The following is a 19,948-nucleotide window of genomic DNA, read 5'->3' as shown; positions in this document are numbered from 1 at the left end:
ATACATTCAATTACTCATTGCCCCTCCGTCGCTTCGTGGCCGGTCTTATAAATACAAGACTACACTATATCTAGAAAGATCACGAGATTTAAGGAAAAGACGTGAAAGTTCGAGAATGACGTGGTGTGATACTAGTCACGTGACCTCGATGTTGTAACATTATATCTTGTTCACTGAGGCCTTTAACTTTCTATAAACTATATGAGCAATGCTATAATGTAACAATACTCAGTTAAGGTAATGAGAAAAACACCAAAGATTCGAGTAATGTGATGTCAACAATATTAGTAAAGCCCAGATGACAGTGTAATTGCAAACACAACATACGATTCATACAGAGTTGCATAACTAAACCTGTCACAACTATTGCCTTTAAAATAATTTCTTTTAACTCTATTGTTCTGAAATGTGAATAATTGTTAAATATTAAATCATCTAAGAAATTAAATAATAATGCTTACAGTAAACAGTCTTGTATTACCAACAATGCCATTTTGAACAACATAATCTGATGACTGTCTGTTTATTTTTCACAATGAAAGACACTATTTTGGAATTAGATTCTTGATTTGTATAGGCTAAAGTTATGGTTTGAAGAAGAGTGAAATTTTTTTCAACCTATTTGTAGTTCAGTTAGAAAGCCAGTTGAATGATAGTAAGTTTAAGAGATTTTATTCTAGTGTCTTTTGCACTTTTGGTGTTCTAAAATGCATATTTGAAAGGTACATGAATTATCTTTTGGACAATGAATGTTAGACAAGAAAAGACTTACAAAAGCAGGCACCTTATTACAAAAACCCTCAAGGCTAAGTAAGGTGTTAAATTTCTTGTTTTTTATTTATATCTTGTATTTGTTGTGTGTTATTTAACATAAAGAACTATGATGTAAAAATTATAAACTTATTAGGTCAGGAAAGAAACTTAAGTGAAAAACTTAAATAAAAAATTTCACCTCAAGGAATGAACATAAATTCATAAACTTTTAAAGGGAGGGACAAAAAGGAGCTTATTGAACCATCAAGGATGTCCCTTCCAGCTCCCACCTATAACCACCCCTTACTTCTCATGTATTCATCGAATCTTTTCTTGAACTCAGTTAAATTTTCTGCCTCCACCACCCTTGAAGGCACCTCATTCCAAAAGCCAATCATCCTGTTTAAAAAGTAATACTGTCTAAATTGCAGATGACTCCTACACAACCAAAATTTGAATTTATGAACCCTTGTCCTATTGTTTTCACTTCTAAACACAAACAAGTTTGATGGGTCTGAATTATCAATAACCTTTAACACCTCAATTAAATCCCTTCTGACCCTTCTCCTCTCCAGAGAAAACAACGATTGTCATAGGGATCATCATCCCAGGTATCATTTTAGTGGCTCTTTTTATATTTCATTGGAAACTTCCTACTTTAGCTGTACTGGGCACCCTGTTTTCCGGTTTTTTTTGGCAACACTTTGTTTTATTTTCTTCACACCATCTGATGTACAGTGGTAACCTAACAGTGAGTAGCATAGTTTTGTTTGTTTTTTTCCGTTACTTGAATTATGCTTTCTCTTGCTCTACTGATATGTACAAACAGTACAAATACCCTTTCCATTGAAATGCTAAAAATGTGTACCTTGCATGCTATGATAATCATATGAAATTTCTGTAACTCAACCCTCCCTTGAGGCACTATCTGCATTTAAGAATCATCACACTTCAAATGAATTGCAGCAAGGAAGAAAGAACTTTTGACTTGTATAATCACAAGTCTTAGGGATGGTCAAGAACAATGTGATTGGATATGTGTATTGTTAAAGTAGATATGAACAATTTAATTTCAAATTACTCTTTTGTTGAATAGTTGCCTATGAATAGCTTGTGCTCTCTATCTTTTTGGAGATGGTATTACAGACTCTGTGATGAGCCTTTCATCACATCTGAGCATCTGTTAGTTAGACTTCTGTAAATTAACAATAACATGGTCCTGAGAGAAAGCACTAAAGAATGGTGACTTCTGATTGGTTATGAGAATATTGATTCAATTGTGTTTTTTCCAGACTGGTAGATGAGTCTCAAACTGTTGCAGTGCATCCCTGTGAGGAAGATCCAATAATGTTGAGTCGTGATTAGTCATACTACAGTTTTTGATAATGTATCCATATATTCACAAAATTTCTCAAATTATCAGTAAACATTACAAGGCTTCTGTACAGAAAATATCAGGTTTTTGAATTAAGTATTAAAGTTTTTCCAATCGTTTATTTTCTTTCAGAATGTTGAATATCCAACATGCAAAGCAATTTTGAATTAAGAGTAAAAAATACTTTAACTGAAAATTGTCAAATTTAATTTGTGTAATCTCTGTAACCTCCTAAATATCTGTCAAACATTGTTTTTTAGAAAAACATTATATTTTATCTAACCTAACCACCATAAAAAAATTAGGAAATAAATTTAAATTATACTTTTTTTATCATTCTAGAATTACTACAATTTATAACAGGAAACCACAAATGTTTATTCTAAATAGCTTAAGTCATGTAACAGTATACATTTATTTATTATTTTTATTTTATTGACCTTTTATCTGTGTCTGACTTAGAATAGTGCCTCAGAAGTTGCAATCACGTGGCTCACCAGTAACTCATGTTAATGTGCCCATTAGCACAAGACTAGCCTTTAAAAAGTGCATCTGTCTTAGCTTTGTACTACTAGTGCACCAGTATTTTGTAAAATACGATCACATTTTTGTTATAATACATTACATATGTATATATATTATTACTATTTACAAATATTCTTAAATTTCAGTTATTTTTCTTAAGACATTGAACAGTAAGTATAGAAGTATATAAAACAATGATCTGTACTACTTATGATTGTTTGTGTTACAAAGTTTGTACTCGCTGGCCATACTTTGCTAAGCTTTGTTGAATTTTGTACATTGAGGATGTAAAACAAAATAATCTTTTTAGGTTTTACATGTGTTTTGAAATAAAAAATTATAAATTACTATATCAATACCACAGAATTGCACTGTAATTTATCAGTCTTACTAACTAAGCTGTATTTGGGTCTAAAAAATATCATATCCAATTACCATTCTGTTTTGCCTCTATTCTTTGAGCTTGGAAACATAAGGACTATTTTTGGCATGTAGACACCTTACAAAGGCTGAAGAAACCATGTGGGGGAAAATCTGAGTTTCGATTGGTTATAAACATGTAATGGAGCTAAGTGGGTGAATGTAAACAAGTATTTCCAAAAATGGAAGAGCCACTGTGGTAGATTTACTAAATACAATGATATCTTGGCAAACAGTGAGTTTCCTATTTTACAGTATAACTTGCCAAAATTGGTAATTTGAGTTTCTAATTCGTAAAAAACTATAGTGGACATCATAAAATGTAATCTGACCAGCCATATCACATGAAACACAAAAATAGATATTTAGCATATTTATTTTAATATTTACTTCTAAATTAAGAAATTAACTAGTGTATAATACTAAAATTTGATTTCTAATATACAATTTTATGTCAGACTTATCGACATACATTCATAAAATGGTAGTTCAATAAAATTTTGAATGTATGTCTGCAAACATGGTGACATGCCCTCTGTTACATACCCATAGAGAAACCTGTAACTATAGGGTTATTACAATAAGAGTGTTTTTATTTCACAGTGAAAATTTTGTATTCAGTCTCTCTTTTTTTCAGTATAAATTAGACTTATTTTGTACTTTGTATTGCAAGCTTTCAAACGTTCTATTTAATAATGTTGAGTTCAGTTTACCTGAGAATGTCCCAAAGGTATGATGTTTATTAATGCTAGAACTACTTATTCTTTCAAGAACTGTTGCTTGAACTGAACCAACTACCCTTGGTGTTTTTTCAGTATGCAAGAATTTCTCTGTTACTTTTACATTTCAGAACTTACAGGTTGCGTAACAATCTTGTAACTCTTGGGTTCTTCCCAACTTTGAGAATTTACATTGTAAAAAAAAAACATGTAGAATATGTAAAGCCTGACAATAGCCACACAATCATTATACAGTTGTTAAACACTCGATTGATCTGTATACCAACATTAAGATCTAAATTAACACTCATTATTTTCATGTAAGAGATTGATCAACAAGTGCACAAGTTTTCTTGATTTTTTTAAAACTTCTCTGCTACCACCAATAACTAGTTAAATCAATGAGATTTATACTCATAGACCCTATATTTTGTTAACTGGCACAACCCATGGAATTTATTTTTTAGGTTTCAGGCCTTGAAAGTTATGGAATTTATATGTGAGTGTTGGAAAATAATTTTTATATTTAAGTTAGTAAAATGGCATAACTAAACCAAAATATATTAACATTTGAAGTTAATTTTGATGAAAAAGAAATACAATGTACCATTTTCAATATTTTTGAGTTGAGATTTACATGTTTGTTTTTATGCAGATAGGTTTTCTTGTACCCTTTCCAGTTTTACTGGTCTGTAATTTCATGTCTATTGCATCATTTCAGTCAGCACTGATGAAGATTGCCACTTCAAAACATTATTATTTCTGTTTGTATACGTGAAAGTTAATTATTGCACTCTACCTAAAAATTCCTTTGAAAAATGTCTAGAAAGTATTCAAAACTTGTGGCTCAAAAACCGTAACCAGAAGCTATTGGTTAGAAAAACCAGTAGTGTACTTAATTACGTTAACAAAGTATCGGTCATCTTTATTTATGCATTATTATTTGTCTCTTGAAATTGTCACTTTTATTGTAACGACTAAAAAGTCCAGTAATATATTGTGTAATATATTTAACCTCCAAAGTCATTAAAATATTGAAAGATCAAATGCTGCAATAATTCAAAATAAATTTCTGTTATGTTTATTTAACTGAATAAATGTTGAACTGAATTGAATCAGAGAAATGTTAAACAGTCTTAGTTCCATTCTGATAAATATTCATAGTTCACAACTTAGTGCTTGATATATTAATATTTTGAAATTTATTGTTGTATCTTTAATAAAGGCTATTGTTAATGTAAAAGATTTAATTTAGTGTGACACTGATCTCATTGTAAAAAATTGCTTCAATGACTATATCACCATTTTAGAGGGGAAATGTGAATGATTAGATATACTAGCAGATATATACGTATGTGATACATGGTGAGAGGTTTATGAAAATTAACAAATCATATATAATGTTTCTGTTTTTGTCCTAAATATGCTAGTAATGAATGAAAGTACATAGACTGTATGTATACCTCATGTAATGAAAAAGGAAACTGGAAAACTTCCATCAGTACCTTTATTGGGCATCCCTACTGACTGATATTTAGCCATCACTGGAGCTATGAAATTTATGTATTTTAAAATTCTTTAAAATACTTCTTCTTGGCACATCTGAAATCATAGTGGATTAAACCATATTTGATAGGTCCAAATGTAAAAGTAAAGAAGGAATAAGAGGACAAACAAACTTCTCTCAAATTATAGTAGGATTGTTCATTAATGTAGAAGAAAATATTCCAGGCCAACCTGTTTATCATGTCGATCTCTAATATAAACAGAGTATAGACAGGCAACATATACAAGACATGATGCAAGGCAAGCATTAAACAATAACAGAAATATACCAACTGTTTGGATAGTACCGTGTCATCAATAACTAATTTATATAAACACCTTAACACATATGATCCAATAATGACTAGGAAGAGTAAAAGAGGATGCATGAATCTCCCTGAATAACACAACAATAATAATTCTTGGCACCAACTGGAATTATAGCTCTACTGCAGTGTTATGTCTGTTGTATTTTGTATTTCTCTTTCTGTTTATTCATGTGTTGCTTTTTTTGTGTTTGCTTAGGGCCTGACATTGATGACAGTAAAAAGTTAACTTTTTATTGAACTCTATACTATGTATGAATATAATTTTAATGAAAGTGGTATTTTTTACATGAAAGAACTAAGTTAATTTTGGATAAATAATAGATGATTAGAAACTTTTGCTGCAGTTGCAGTACATATGTGTGTAATTAGAGTTCATACTGCTTTAAATTGGATATAACTGGTTAACACTACTGGATGGTAGTGTTTGCAACTGACATTTTTGAATTTCAAGTAGAGATATTAAGACCTTTAGTTGAATTCAGTTATTTTTTTTTCATTCTAAAATTAATAAGTTAATCACTAATTGATTTAATAACAGCAGCTTCATATTTATTTAAAGACTAAAATTGGTTTTCTATATTTTATGTAAGCAGTCGAGTTGTTTCACATAAACCATTATGAACAATGTATTTTAGTATAAAAACATCTCAGCTGAATATGGTCAGGTGAAGTACATTGTTATGCTGTTTAGTAAACTTATAACCCATTAAATATTTTTAGTTTTATTCTAACAGATTTCAGTGTGGTTTTAAGATATTATTTATGATGTTTGTATTTAACAGGCCATGTACCAGTTGATGGCAAAGTGTGAAGAACTAAGTAATTCCATGAAGCCAGTGTACAAAATGTCTGAAGAAATGTATCCTTTCAGATGCACTGTAATATTGAACAGACCTTACAGTGTATAATAATCACTATACATAGTAAGTATTTGTATTTTGAACATGTGAAAAAGTTTTATTATTTTATATTATTTTGGGGTGGATTGTATTGTGTGGTATGCTTAATATGAAACTAATGAGTAGTAAAGAATATACACATATACAACAGGTATGAATTCCTGCAGTGTGTTCAGAGGCAACAACAAGTTGCATGAAGCCAAAAGTCTCGAGCTCTTTATGATTGTGAATACTCAATATGTCTTCTTTCATCAGTTGAGCAGACCTTGGTATTCTCCGACATGGTGACTACCTTAGAGTTAAAAGCAGTAAACAGTGATTAATGAATGGCACAATATATATTACAGAGTTGAAACAGTTTTTTACCTCAGTGAACTGAAGCAAGAGTGGACACAAATTAGTTGTAAAAATAAATACTTCTGTATTGAACAAAAGACAAGATCAAAACACATCACATGTTCAAAGAATGAATCTGATAGGGTTGTCTCTTACAGAGTGCATGCATTAGTCATGTCACCATCTCTCGGTGCATAAGCAAAATTAGTATAACAGCTAGTTTTCAAACTAGCCTTATTATAGGATTTTGTTGCACCTCACTCCTGTCAGAAAAGGTTTGTCATGTTTAGAAGGTAGGTATAAAACTTTGAGCTTTCAGAAGGTCTATTTTGTGATGTTGGGTAAATAGTAGATATCAAGATACAAGCCTTTCTTTATTGTGCCCCTAACCCATGAAATCTGTGTCTTGATATTAACAATGGGAGAGACATTGGTATTCATGGATGAGTATTTCAAAAGCATTTACAGATATTTAAAAATTTTCTTTTTTTGGCACTACTTTTACATATGAGCTATTTAAGAAGTTCAGAATTACAGTGGTGAAAAAAATTATTGCATATCCCAGTTTTTTCACACTTTTCTTGGTTCCTGTAATTTTTATAAAATTGTAAGTTGAGGAAGTGTCAGAAGTAGAGTAAAATGGTTATGGACATTGCATTGTGTAAGCTGACTCATACTTCAATCATCTCAACATTGCATCTTTATTAACAAATCAACTGTGACAAACATATTACAACTGATGATCAACAAATACTTGGAAATACAAAAATGTTCTCTGAGTAAGAAAACATAGATGTAAAGACAATACTATTAACAGAATTGACAAAAAGTGAATTGACTACACTGCTTGACATTTCTGTAGCATAGTGTGCACAAGGGACTGAATGTAGACCACTGTGAGTTTTTAATGCTATGTATAGATTAGGGCTTCCTGTAGTTCCAAGGTGCTTTTCAGTTTCTTCTCTTGCACTTTGTTACCCATTACCTTCCAGCAGTTTTTGAAAGGGTTGAGATCTGGGCTGTTGCCTGGCCAGTTTAGCATCTTGATCCTCTCCTTTTGAAGATAGTCCTTCATCTGAAACAATGAAATAAAACCCAAGATATATTTTTCTTACGTGTAGAATGGAATTTCCTCTGTTTCACATCTACTGCATAGAGTGCATGAATGTTATCAACCTTTTAAGACCTGTGTCAAGGAGCACAAACATGCTGGATGAAACTTTTATCAACATTAACATTGTATAAAGTGCTTCCCATCAGACATTTGTGGGTTGAACTTGGATTTGTCTGAAAAAATAACTGTGCTCCACTTTGCATCAGTCTGGTCAACATGCTCTTTGGCCCAGTTGAGCATCATCTTCCTTATCTTGTTGGTGAGGAGAGTTTTTTTTTTGGCTGTCTTGCTGGGAGACTTTCTGTACAGGCAAGACTGGATGGAGCATGCATTAACTGGCTCCTACATTTCAGAACATGATTGTTAGCTATTGTGGAAGCTTTTGACCTACCACTTCCCTTCTGCTGCTTTTACAGACAGTTTTTTATATCTCTGCACCTAGTGATGTAGCAGTCTTCTTTGCCCCTCTTTGCTCAAAGAAACAATGACTGTTTTTTCCTGGAGTTAACTCGCAACCTTTGGCCATGGTAGCATCACGTGCACATTGTAGCAGATAGACTTTCAGTAACAACCTCTATTTAGACAAAATATAAAGCTGCTGATATAATAATTAGACAGTATTATACCATTCACGAAACAAATTTGCATCTACATGCATTAACTCTTCAAAACAGACAATGATTCCGGAGAAAAGGGTGAAAAAATTGGGTGATGCAATAAATTTTTCCACCAGTCTATCTTGTATATATTGTGAACTGTGGTGTCTGTCTGAGCATTCATCTGTCTCCCATTTATGGTGGCTGTTTCCTGTGCTGTGTTTGAAAAACTGTGCATTTAGGCAAAGCTCAACATTCACTTTAGAAATGAAGGGAGAATAGGCATGAATAATATTGATGCCAAATTTTATTTTACAGGCAGGATATTCTACATTAAATTGTTAGGAATTAATCACACTATCATTCCTATTACAAAATGTGACATAACTTAAAGAATACAAATGTACATTTAATGTATGTTCTTGTTGAGTGGCTCTTAGGATGATTGAACTGCTCAACAATTACTTTTCTTGGTAGGCAGTATGAATAGCTCAGAGCTAAAACCAACAGTACAACACAATTAACGTTTTTAAACTCCATGAAATAATTTAAATTGTTAGATTAACTTAAAGTTTTCCCATCATTGGGGACAAGTACTTTTGCTTATAATGCAATGGAATGCATCAAATATAAGGCTTTACCTAACATCTTTACAAAGATTTTGTACTCATAACATGAAAAGGCACACCACAATTATTTTCAGAAGCTGACATCTAGAACTGGCATTTGAGCTATTGATGACATCTTAACTCTCTCAACATGGGCTTCATCAAATTGACTGACCACATGACCACTATTTCAATACTACTAACTTATAGTATGTGTATCTTCACAAAACTTCACATACAAAAATCATATTTTTTAGTGAAGTATTTTTTTAATAAAGATTTGTTCATGAATATATCAAGCCTTTTTTTTAACTAGTTCAAGTGAAAAGTGATTTTCATGTTAATATTAAAAACGCTTTTATACATCTGAAAAACTTCAAATTTCATTAATCTCTAAAATTTCCTAAATACATTTGTAAAAGCTCTTGTTGCATAGTTAGAAAGCCAGAGAAATTGTGAGAATTAGGGGTAAGTTTCAATGTTTTGTATGTTATGAGTTTATGTTCTTTGGTGCATTATTTAATTAAATAAAAATTATTTAGTGCATTACTACCATTAGTATAAAAAAATGAAATAGGGTTAAGTTTCATCGACAATCAACAGCAAGAAAAAAGAAGATTCAGGTAAGTACTTTATTTCTCATTTTTCATGTTTATTCTTTATATACTATTACAAAAGTAAATTTAATGTAAAAATAGGAATCTCTCTAGTTAGTTAAGGTTAGATTAGGTAATATAAATATTAATAACATAATAATAATGTTTCACAAGTCACGCATGCAAGCAGCTTGTATATAATGTAATTCTATAGCATAACATGACCTCCATGTTTCCCAAGTGACTTGCAACTTATAATGGTGAGAATAGCAGTTAGACATGGTTCAAACTACAATAAAAGAAAAAATTTAACTATAAATAGATGTATACTGTTACAAGTTTAAAGCTACTTAGGATAAACAAATATAGTTTCATGTTACAATTTGAAGTTGTTCTAGAAAGAAAAATGGGTACTTTAGATTAATTTTAATTTTCTTTTTTTTTTTTTTTTTTGGGGGTTACGAGGTCAGTCAAATTGACCAACATTGTATAGAGTTATGGTAGAGAAAATAACAGATAAAATATCAAGTTTTAGTGAAAAGAAACATTTAAAAATGTATTTAGAAGGTTTTAGTGAATATACAAATCCAACCTGAGATTTTTGAGATGAAGAAAGATATTTTTAATCTTTAATAAAAATACTTCATTAAAAAACTGATTTGTTGTGTACAAAATACTTGTAATGTGTACTAAATGTTTGTCAAATTTTGTGAAGGTACACACACTGTATTAAAAGTTACAGTATTAAAAATATGTACAAATAAAAATGATCCCCATATGAGAGAGTTAATATTACCTTATAAAATTAAGAACTTAAAATTTACATACTATTAAAATATGGATTATTAGCTTCAACGTTATGCTATACTAATTGGTATAACATGAACAAAAAGTAGTGTAATTAAATGTTGAATGTTACTCACTAAAATCCTTGTGACATGCGCAGAGGGTTAAATGAACTTCAGAAATTTGTGGAGAGTGCATTTATTGAAATTGGCATAGCTCTTATCATATCAGACAATAATGTGTCTATCAAGGCAGATGCACATTAAAAAATATATATATAAGGACAAAGAGATCTAATGAGATCAAAATTAGTGTAAGAGACCAAACACCATCTAGAAACAAGCAGGCATATAATGTCTTTCCCATTTAAACGCAAGTAGAATTTGAAAATTTTCATATCTGATAAGCAGTGTAAAACCATGTTTCATTTATTTATACTAGTCTAAATATTTTTGCTATCTGGTTCACTGATGAGATAATATCTGTTGTAAGAGGCAACAACATTAGATTACTTAATACTTTTAATAATGACACTGTGACAAAGGACAGTGCCTCTGCTGGTGGTTTCAGAGATCTCAATGTAGAAGAAGAATCTGTTCTAGATTGAGAAAACATAGCATTACATACATAGAACAATAATGCTATTTCCCAGGGTATGTGTACTGTCCAAGTCATTGTTGGTCATTTCCATTGAAGAATAAGGGGGGTTTTATCCTAAAAGTATCATCTGACCCACTGCAAAAATTGTCGTGTACCTGTATACAATGAGTTCGAAGTAATCTTTCCCACGAAAAGGCACATGTGAAATCCTAGTCAAATGTTCCAATTCAGTAGGTAACTAGGATGAGAATAATTTTGTTACTTCCTTCACTAACATAAAATTTTATATACAAAAAATGTTGAAAGATCTATGTTGAACAAGGTGGTAGAAAATGTAGTCTGTTTCAGTCACTTACTATAAGAGAGAAAATGCTATCATATGGTATCCAGACTCATTCATTCTTGTGTTTGGATATTAACTCTCTCAACACAAGCTTGGCCAATTTGACCAACCTTGTGGCCTCTTTGTACTCTTTTAAAGTCTTTATAGATTTAATATAGTGTGTGTGTGTTTATCTTCACAAAATTTGGCAGTCTTTCAGTTAACATTACAAGTCTTTCACATACAAAAAATCATATTTTTAGTGAAATATTTTTTAATAAACTATAATAAAGATTTGTCTATGAATATATTGAATATTTATTTTGAATAGTTAGTGTGCAAAGTAATTTTCATGTTAAAAATAAAAATACTATTCATCATCTCCAAATCTCAAATCTCTAAAACCTCTTAAATACATTTCAAATGGTTTTTTTTCAGTAAAACTTTATATTTTATCTGTTATTTTCTTTTTTTTAATGAAGTTGAAATGATTTGTTTTGGAAAAATTTCACCATGAGTTATTTTACTTGAAAGTTTCCTTAAATTAACATTTTGTGAGTGTTCATGTCTGGCAAGTTTCTTCTCATTTTTTGATTGATAAGGCTCTTCAGATTGTTGAAGTCCAGCCATGATGTGGAGTTAAAGATTCATTCAGTTTAGATAGAAGATGATCTCTGTGTCAGTGTTTCTAATGAAGTTTTTCATCATCCAAACACTTTTGACAACTGTACTATGCTACTGATTTTGAAGGTTTCAATTAGTGCAAGTTTTGAGGCAGTGAATTTTATATAATCATAGGAGATCAAAATTGCCCATTTTTGTTCTGTGGAAACATTTCCTATACTGAACTAGAGTTCCACTTATCCTCTAACATCTTGTTTATTGCCATTTCTTAGAAGAAAGTTGATATTTGCTGGTCATATAAGTGTTTTAACGTGGAGGGCTTGAGAGATTGCAAGGTTCATCAGGCTTCTCACCAAATTTTCTTCTTTCTATCTATATAGTCTTTATTGTAAAACAGTCAAGAAGAAAATACACTATACTTACTTGCATACACATAAAAAATAGTTTCTTTTACTAGATCAAACTTAGACCAACAGCTTTCTCTCTCTCAGGATAGAACTAAAATATGATGATTTTAAAGCATGGTCTTTACTTGAACACAACCAAGGAAGTGCACTTCAGTTTGACAGTTAAACTCACTTTGTCCAGTAAACAGTGTCAAATTGTGACCCTTGTTCTCTCACAGTATTGGTTGTAGCATACACATATTGTCAATTTGGCAAGCAAAAGATAACACAATTGCTGAACCCTTATACTTTAATGCTATGTGATACTGTAATACCCCCTAAGGCAGAATAGACATTATCTTCTATAGAAAATAATGACTCTAGACCTCATGATTCTGCTACAACTACATTAAAACTAAATAAATGAAAATTTTAAGTTCCTGCATTCATAAAAGCAAATAGAAAACATATGTGTGTATTCCACACCCAGTGTAAATTTCAAAAAGTGTCAATTTTTTCATAATAAAATTGGCTGTTAGTGAGAAATTTAAAGTCCATATTTATGGGTTAAAACTGTTTATAAATATACTTATTGACAAAGCAAAAAAATTAGCACTGTGGTGTAGTTTATAGTGTATTTGAAAAATGGATGTTACATTACTATCAAATGTTTCTGTACATTTATTTATAATAGAAATGCGATTAAAACATATTCCTCTGTTGCTTAATAACTCTGAGTAATATGATTATAGTTTGACATTACAAAGTGAGTACCTAATACAGATTTCTAAAACTGGTTTTTTTCATTGATATGTTAAGTAGTTTAAAAAATCCTCAAAAATTAATTTTTATTTTAGTTTTTTGTATAATATGTTGAGAATTGTAATCATAAGAATCATTAATACTATTATTTTGTCTTTAAGATTTGTATCTTTGACATTTGGAGTATGTTGATTGTCTTTTTTTTTGTTTTATAAAAGTTTAATATAAACTGAAAAAATAACTTGAACACATCGGTTAATTACTGTACTTTTTAAATAGCAGTTAGTTTAGGCATTCTTAATATTGTTAAAATCAGCAGGTTTTCAGAGAAAAAATGTGAATATTTTATAGTAGTTTTACTAAATTTTTCCTTAACTTCTTTCAGTAAAGAAATTAAGAGAGTGATAGACTGCTTTGAAAACATCGTTGAAAGAAAAAGTTAATTGGTGCCATTGTATAACATTAGTTGTGATTAAAGCTAAGCAATTAATCAATTAGTATCACATAAAGTAATTGATTATTTGAAATTACAAGTAAATCTATTAATGTCATGAAAATATCCAACTAATTAAAATTACTGTTTTTGATTATTCCAACTATCCAAGTAACTGAAATATCGCCATTATGACTTCTCATTATTATTTCTGATACTTCAAAGTTGTTAAACTTAATCAGTGTCACAATTCAAGAAAAATAATCATGTGTTCAAAATTAGTGTTTCTGCTTCTTACAATTTTCAGTTATTCTAACTATCCAAATCTCATGTAAAAATAATCAGTTAATTGAATCTAATTTATTAATGAGCCCAATGATTCGTTGATTAGCAAATTCCAACAATTTTCCATCTGTAGTTGTGATACACATTGATAGTTATATCAAAACTGCTTGTTTAAATGTAGGTGTTAAAATTATAAACAATGAGTTTTATTAGTATGTTTGTGTTGTGTAATAAATTAATCAACTGATTTCAAAGAGCTAGCTAATTTTATTTTCTGTACTAGTTTTGTACATATCTCAAAAACTTCAAATTGTCAAACTTTTAGATTAAAGTAACTAAGGTCATACTTAGAATCCATTTTTATAGTTTAATATTTAGCTGATTTCACTTTCTCTTGTGAAATTCCAAGATTTTTTTTTTTGCTTTGCTTTGCTACTATGAATCCCAGGTTAATAGTGTATATTGAAAGAAAGGATTTAACAGACCAGCCTTTATGGTCAATTTTGGAACCTTTAATTCTACAGCTGCTTGAGGTAAACAACAGTTGAATGTACATGTCCGGGAAGCAGCTTGTGTACATACACAAGACTTGTGCCGCTTTTTGAAATGGAGATCTTCTTGACAGTATTGGATACGTTTGTCTTTGGCACATGGATGAATTTGCTGCAGACTTTTGTGTTTATGGATTCTCACCTATTGCAAATTTCTGTACTTTGCTTACCATGACTATGGGTACAGCTTGTTGCAGGTCTCTTTTTTAAATCATGCTGGTACTCCAAGTTGATCCATATTAATTTGTTTTTCCAATGCCATTAAGTACAGAGGATATCCCTCTCTTGAAAATACTTGAAAGTCCTTGATCTGAACACATCTTTACAGTTTAAGTGAATTAATATTTTGCATTGGGGAGGGCTGTTACATATTCTATTCAAAAGCAATCAATTTTCAGTGGTATCACACTATGTACTAAACAATGTCATAGTGTAGTTCTTATATATTTTGTTCCATAGTGACTTTAGTTTGACTGTGGTTGTCATATGACTTGCTGATTTGCATATTCAGAATCATTTTAATATAAAAACTGAAATCTTTGTAGAAACTTTAACATAGCAGATTCATTACTGCTAAGTTACGTGAGCTTTTCAACAAAGGAAGAAACAACTGATTTAAACATTGTGAACAAGGATTTTTATTTTTATAATTTTGGAAAAATTTTAAGTTAGAAAGTTTAAAGAAAATGTTTACAAGTAAATCCATGTAATATACAAAGTTATTGAATTCAACAAGTACAAATAAATCTGAATGTATTTATAAAAACCTGTGACTCAAGATTTTTTATCAATAAATTTTAAAATTGCAGATGTCAAATCAAATCTAGATGCTCAGAAATGATATAAAACTGTGTCTGATATGCTACTTAGTATGTTTTCATCATAATTTGTTGGTTTCTCAAGTCAGTGATGTTTAACTAGCCTGCTAAATTTTGGAAGTTAATGGGGTATTGATATAGCTGGAGTAATACATAGGTGGAACAGCATTTGTGATAAGAGATATAGGCCAGATGGATTCTCGTATTCCATATTTTGCAGTTAATGATGTTTGAGGTGCAAATTGTACTGTTCTAGCTTGCAAGTTTGTTTTTAAAAATTGTATCCCTCCCTTCCCCCCTCATGAAATGTTTAATTCAGTTAGAGTTAAAGTCTGGTTTGTAAAGTTGTTGACAAGACAACCACCATCTGTTGACTTTTTCTCCTGGGTTGCCTTTATCTTGTCTTTGAAATATTTTGGTAGTAATTCTCATAAGCTGGTCAGTAGAAGTTGTTTCCAGGCTGCAGCACCAATTACTTATTATGCTCTTCATTGTGCTGAAACCCCTCTTACATCAAGCAGTAAGTAGGGGTTAAATGTTGCAGAGGTGTATTACTATCAGGATTTTCTTAAAGTCTTCTGTATCGGTATCATTCAGGCTTATATACTGTCTCACGTGACTAATGCTGACAAACAGAAGGCCAGTTTGCCTGATATATATCTTTATTTCTCTTCCAACTCACTCAGGACACTGTTGTGTATAAAGTGGTACTGAAATTAACAGTTAGATGTTGAACTTATTATATGCCATAAAGATGAATATGCTGGTTAGGCCAATACTTATAGTCAAACATATTTGTTCTTTCAAAACTATATTAGTTTGGTTACCTCTAATACATTTATTCAAGGTGTCATTAATAGATAACAATCTGTTTTTGTCATATGTCAGATCTGTTTTAGTTTTCACATTGCTTAGTGAGTGCTCCTTTAATTGTCCTTTCTGAAATGTATGCCAGAACTAATTTTCCATGGAGCATTCTTCATCCTGCATTGAAAGTGCCACAATCTGTGCACATTCTGGTTTGGCCAGTACACTATGCATAGTGATATCATTTTGCTGAAACATTAAGGAGAAATTGTTGATTTCTCCTAAAATATCTTGAAGTAGGAACATCTAAAAAACAAACTGAACTTTCTTAGAAAACTGCACACACTATTACTTTGTTTTTGTCAGGTTTCTTTTTGCTCTCAGAAAAATTTTCCATATGCCCAATTACACTTGGCCTCCTTTCAGAAACTTGGAAAAAACCAATATGAAAATGTTGTATATACATGTTGTTTTATTATCTCTGCTAGGCTCAAGAATTGATCTTCCAATATTTTTTGCCTCCTTGAAGGTTTTTGTAAAACAGGTTAGTGGATTTCAGCTGCTTCTGTTGTGTATGACTCTTTAATGATGTCATTCAGGGCAAATTCCAAATGTATGGGTAATGCAGTGTATTTGAATGGGCCAAGGTGGCATCTGCTGCCCAAAGTGTGCATGTACCATGTATTTCCAAAATTGACTTTTGCACTAGCCACTTTAAAGTCTGTCATTTTAGATTTAAATTCACTTGAAAAAATGTTGGAAGGCTGTTTCTAGTTTTTCCAGAATATCCTTAGACTTAGCATTTATACACTAATGTAAGGTATCCAATATAAAAATTAAAGTTTTTTTATTATTTAGGCATATAAAATATCATGATATCTTTTCCTGTGCTAATTCTGTTTATGTTATCATCAGCGGTTTCAGTGGTGAAAGCCCTATATGCTTTTGTCATTCCTGTAGATTCTCTCCATTGAGATAACAATATCTGTCTGCTTTTCTGAACAAATATTCCACCTTTAGAAGAATGTCAGAATCCTGTTTTTCCATACCATGATATCTTTTCTTGTGTTAATTCTGTTCATGTTATCATCAGCAGTTTCAGTGGTGAAAGCCCTATATGCTTTTGTCATTCCTGTAGATTCTCTCCATTGAGATAACAAGTCTGTCTACTTTTCTGAACAAATATTCCACCTTTAGAAGAATGTCAGAATCCTGTTTTTCCATACCTCCTCCTTATTTCTTTTTCTAGCTTCTGTAGCACACAAGTTCACTTATGTGAGTATCAAATTTGTACTGTTTTACCAAATACTTTTTATACAAAACAGTCATAAAATGTGTTTTGAAAAATATACATGCTAACTGTTGTCCATTGACATCCAAATAAAATGAAGAGTGACTCTGAATATCATCATGTTTGAAGCAACATTTTATTATCTACAATACCATCACCATGACACTTAAAGTATTTTGTTTTTAACAAGTCCACTTTCCACACTTAACATCTTAATGGTTTTCATTGTGTGCTTGTACATATTGACATCTAACTTCTTTTTCACTGAAAATTCTATACTTGACTGATGTAATTATGCTTAAATTAGTTTGGCTATGCTTCATAACTTTCTGGATTATATTGTTAGGTGAAGTTGATTGTGTTAATATTGAATGATCAGTAGTGCTCGTTATTATGACTTCTTGGTGATGAAACCACAATGTGATCTTTTTTTTTACCTCAAATAATTATCTTTCATTTTTGTATTTTTGCTTTCATAGGTATGGATTTTTAAATGAAATCTGGCATTTTTTATGTAGTTGGGCTTTGGGCATTTGGGAATAATGTTAATTATGCTGCACACAGTTGATTAACTAAGAAAGATATGATACTCGTAGTAGTACTGTTCACAACATTATCAACAAAAATTTATATTTTCACTATGTATAACTGGTAGTCCCTATAAACACTTGGGTTGAAATTCAAAAATAATCGAATTGTTAGTGTGATAATTTTATCTAGAAGCTTAATGTCTGAAAGTTTATTTTGGAAATAACAGTTTTGTCTACAAATACCTCCACACTTTATTATTGTAAGTTTTGTTTTTAATTTTATATGTTGTGTAGTGTTTGCTAGAGGAAAATTTGGTATGACACAGTAATGATATATCATATCTAGAAATTTTCTGAGGGTCTAAATTTAATTTGATATGTGAAATTTTCATAATATCTGGGAAAAAATATATAAAAACACCAGGGTCAGACAGTGGACTAGTTAGTGAGTCTGTTAATCAATCAGTTTTGACTTTAACAAGTAAATGACTGTCAATTTTTATTTGAGAGTTAGATCTATCACTAGGTTATCTTCAATTCGTGAAATTGTGTAAGTTTTGGTTGAAGGAATAAAATGCTTTACTTTCCATTAAGCAAATCGGACTGTACATTATTTTTACTAAACAGTCAAAAAGAGAACCTGCACAACGATAAAAGTGTTACAACATTGTTGTTAGAAATGGTATTATTTTGATAAAAGTAAAATATTAGCAAGATTAGATTTTAAGATAATGACGCAAGCTTGAAGTAAGACAGAAAATTTAATAGAGGTGATGGAACATAGAACAAAGAAGAAGCAGAAAGATGTAAAAGAAAGAAACAGAAAATTAAAAGACCAATAAGAAAGAAAATAGATTACAGGAAGACCAAGATTAAGATTATAGAATATTAAACTATCAAATGGTAAGACACAGGAATTTCAGAGAAGGGTTAAAAGAAAGAGACTTAAGTTTTAAAGAAGAACTAAGTACAAAAATTTATATAGTTGGAACTTGAAAAAGTCAGTACAGCCTGGAGGAAAGCAATTGTGTATTTCATAAATATTTATTACAACCATAGTTTTAAATATGTGCGGAAAGATTATAATATCAAAGTCAAGGAGATAAAAAGAGAACATAAATGATGGTATAAAACATCTGGAGAATGAATTTGTAAATGCAGGGACCAAACTAACCTAACAAATCACATCTATTCAAACATTTCAACCTCAGCCACAATTAACTGTGAAATATGGGATAATAGAACCTATCTGGTTTACATCTGACACAGATATTTCCTGAACTATTCCAGCTATATTACAACCTCACAAAGTTACATTATTTAGCAGGATAGCTCAACATCATCACCCAACGGGAAAAAACCCAACAGATTACAAAGAAAAGATACCATGTGTGGTATATTAGGCTCAGTTCAAAATCATTTACAAAGTGGAATGGTAAAGAACAAGCTATTCATCTTGCTGTCAATTTTAAAAGTACTAGCCTTAACAACATTAAGCAACCTTTCAACTAAAATAAGTAACTATTATCAATCATTGGTAGATGTCTTTACTTGCACTTAGTCGCCTATATATATATATATACAGCGTGGTCACAAGTAAATAGACACCGCCTTTGCAGAAAAAAGGAAAATTTTCAGTCATATTCACATGAATTGATATATTTATAATTTAATTAATATCTAGTAGATCTTCCTTTTGCTTCGTGGAGTTCGTTGATCTTTTGGGGCATCGTGAGAATCATCTTGTCAATTTTAGATTGTGGGATTTTCGCCCACTCTTGCTTCAATACTTGAGGTAGATCGCTTTTTGAAGTTGGTTCTTTTTGGTTATTTCTTGACTTGATGGTCGAGTATGGCCCAGAGGTTTTCGATGGGGTCCATTTCAGGAGATTGGCTCGGCCAGGGCAACTTCTGGATACCATTTTCTTCCTGCGACTT

The 19,948-nt window shown here is 30.9% G+C and overlaps 1 protein-coding gene across 3 annotated transcripts in view; it reads left to right on the top strand.

The window, feature by feature from the left end:
• LOC106463151 (BLOC-1-related complex subunit 6-like) overlaps positions 1–18,603 on the top strand; it is an 88,842-nt gene extending 70,239 nt beyond the window's left edge. For all 3 annotated transcript variants that reach the window (XM_013923146.2, XM_022390576.1, XM_022390578.1), the window contains exons 5-6: positions 6,449–6,525; positions 13,681–18,603. In XM_013923146.2, coding sequence (XP_013778600.1) covers positions 6,449–6,525; positions 13,681–13,738 — 135 coding nt within the window. In that variant the 3' untranslated portion in view covers positions 13,739–18,603. The remainder of the gene's footprint in view (positions 1–6,448; positions 6,526–13,680) is intronic.
• The last annotated feature ends 1,345 nt before the right edge of the window (positions 18,604–19,948 follow it).

The sequence above is a fragment of the Limulus polyphemus genome, unplaced genomic scaffold (assembly GCF_000517525.1).
Source record: "Limulus polyphemus unplaced genomic scaffold, Limulus_polyphemus-2.1.2 Scaffold1336, whole genome shotgun sequence".
Lineage (NCBI taxonomy): Eukaryota > Metazoa > Arthropoda > Merostomata > Xiphosura > Limulidae > Limulus > Limulus polyphemus.
Note: the sequence above shows the minus strand (reverse complement) of the source record. Positions and strands in the feature narration are given on the sequence as shown.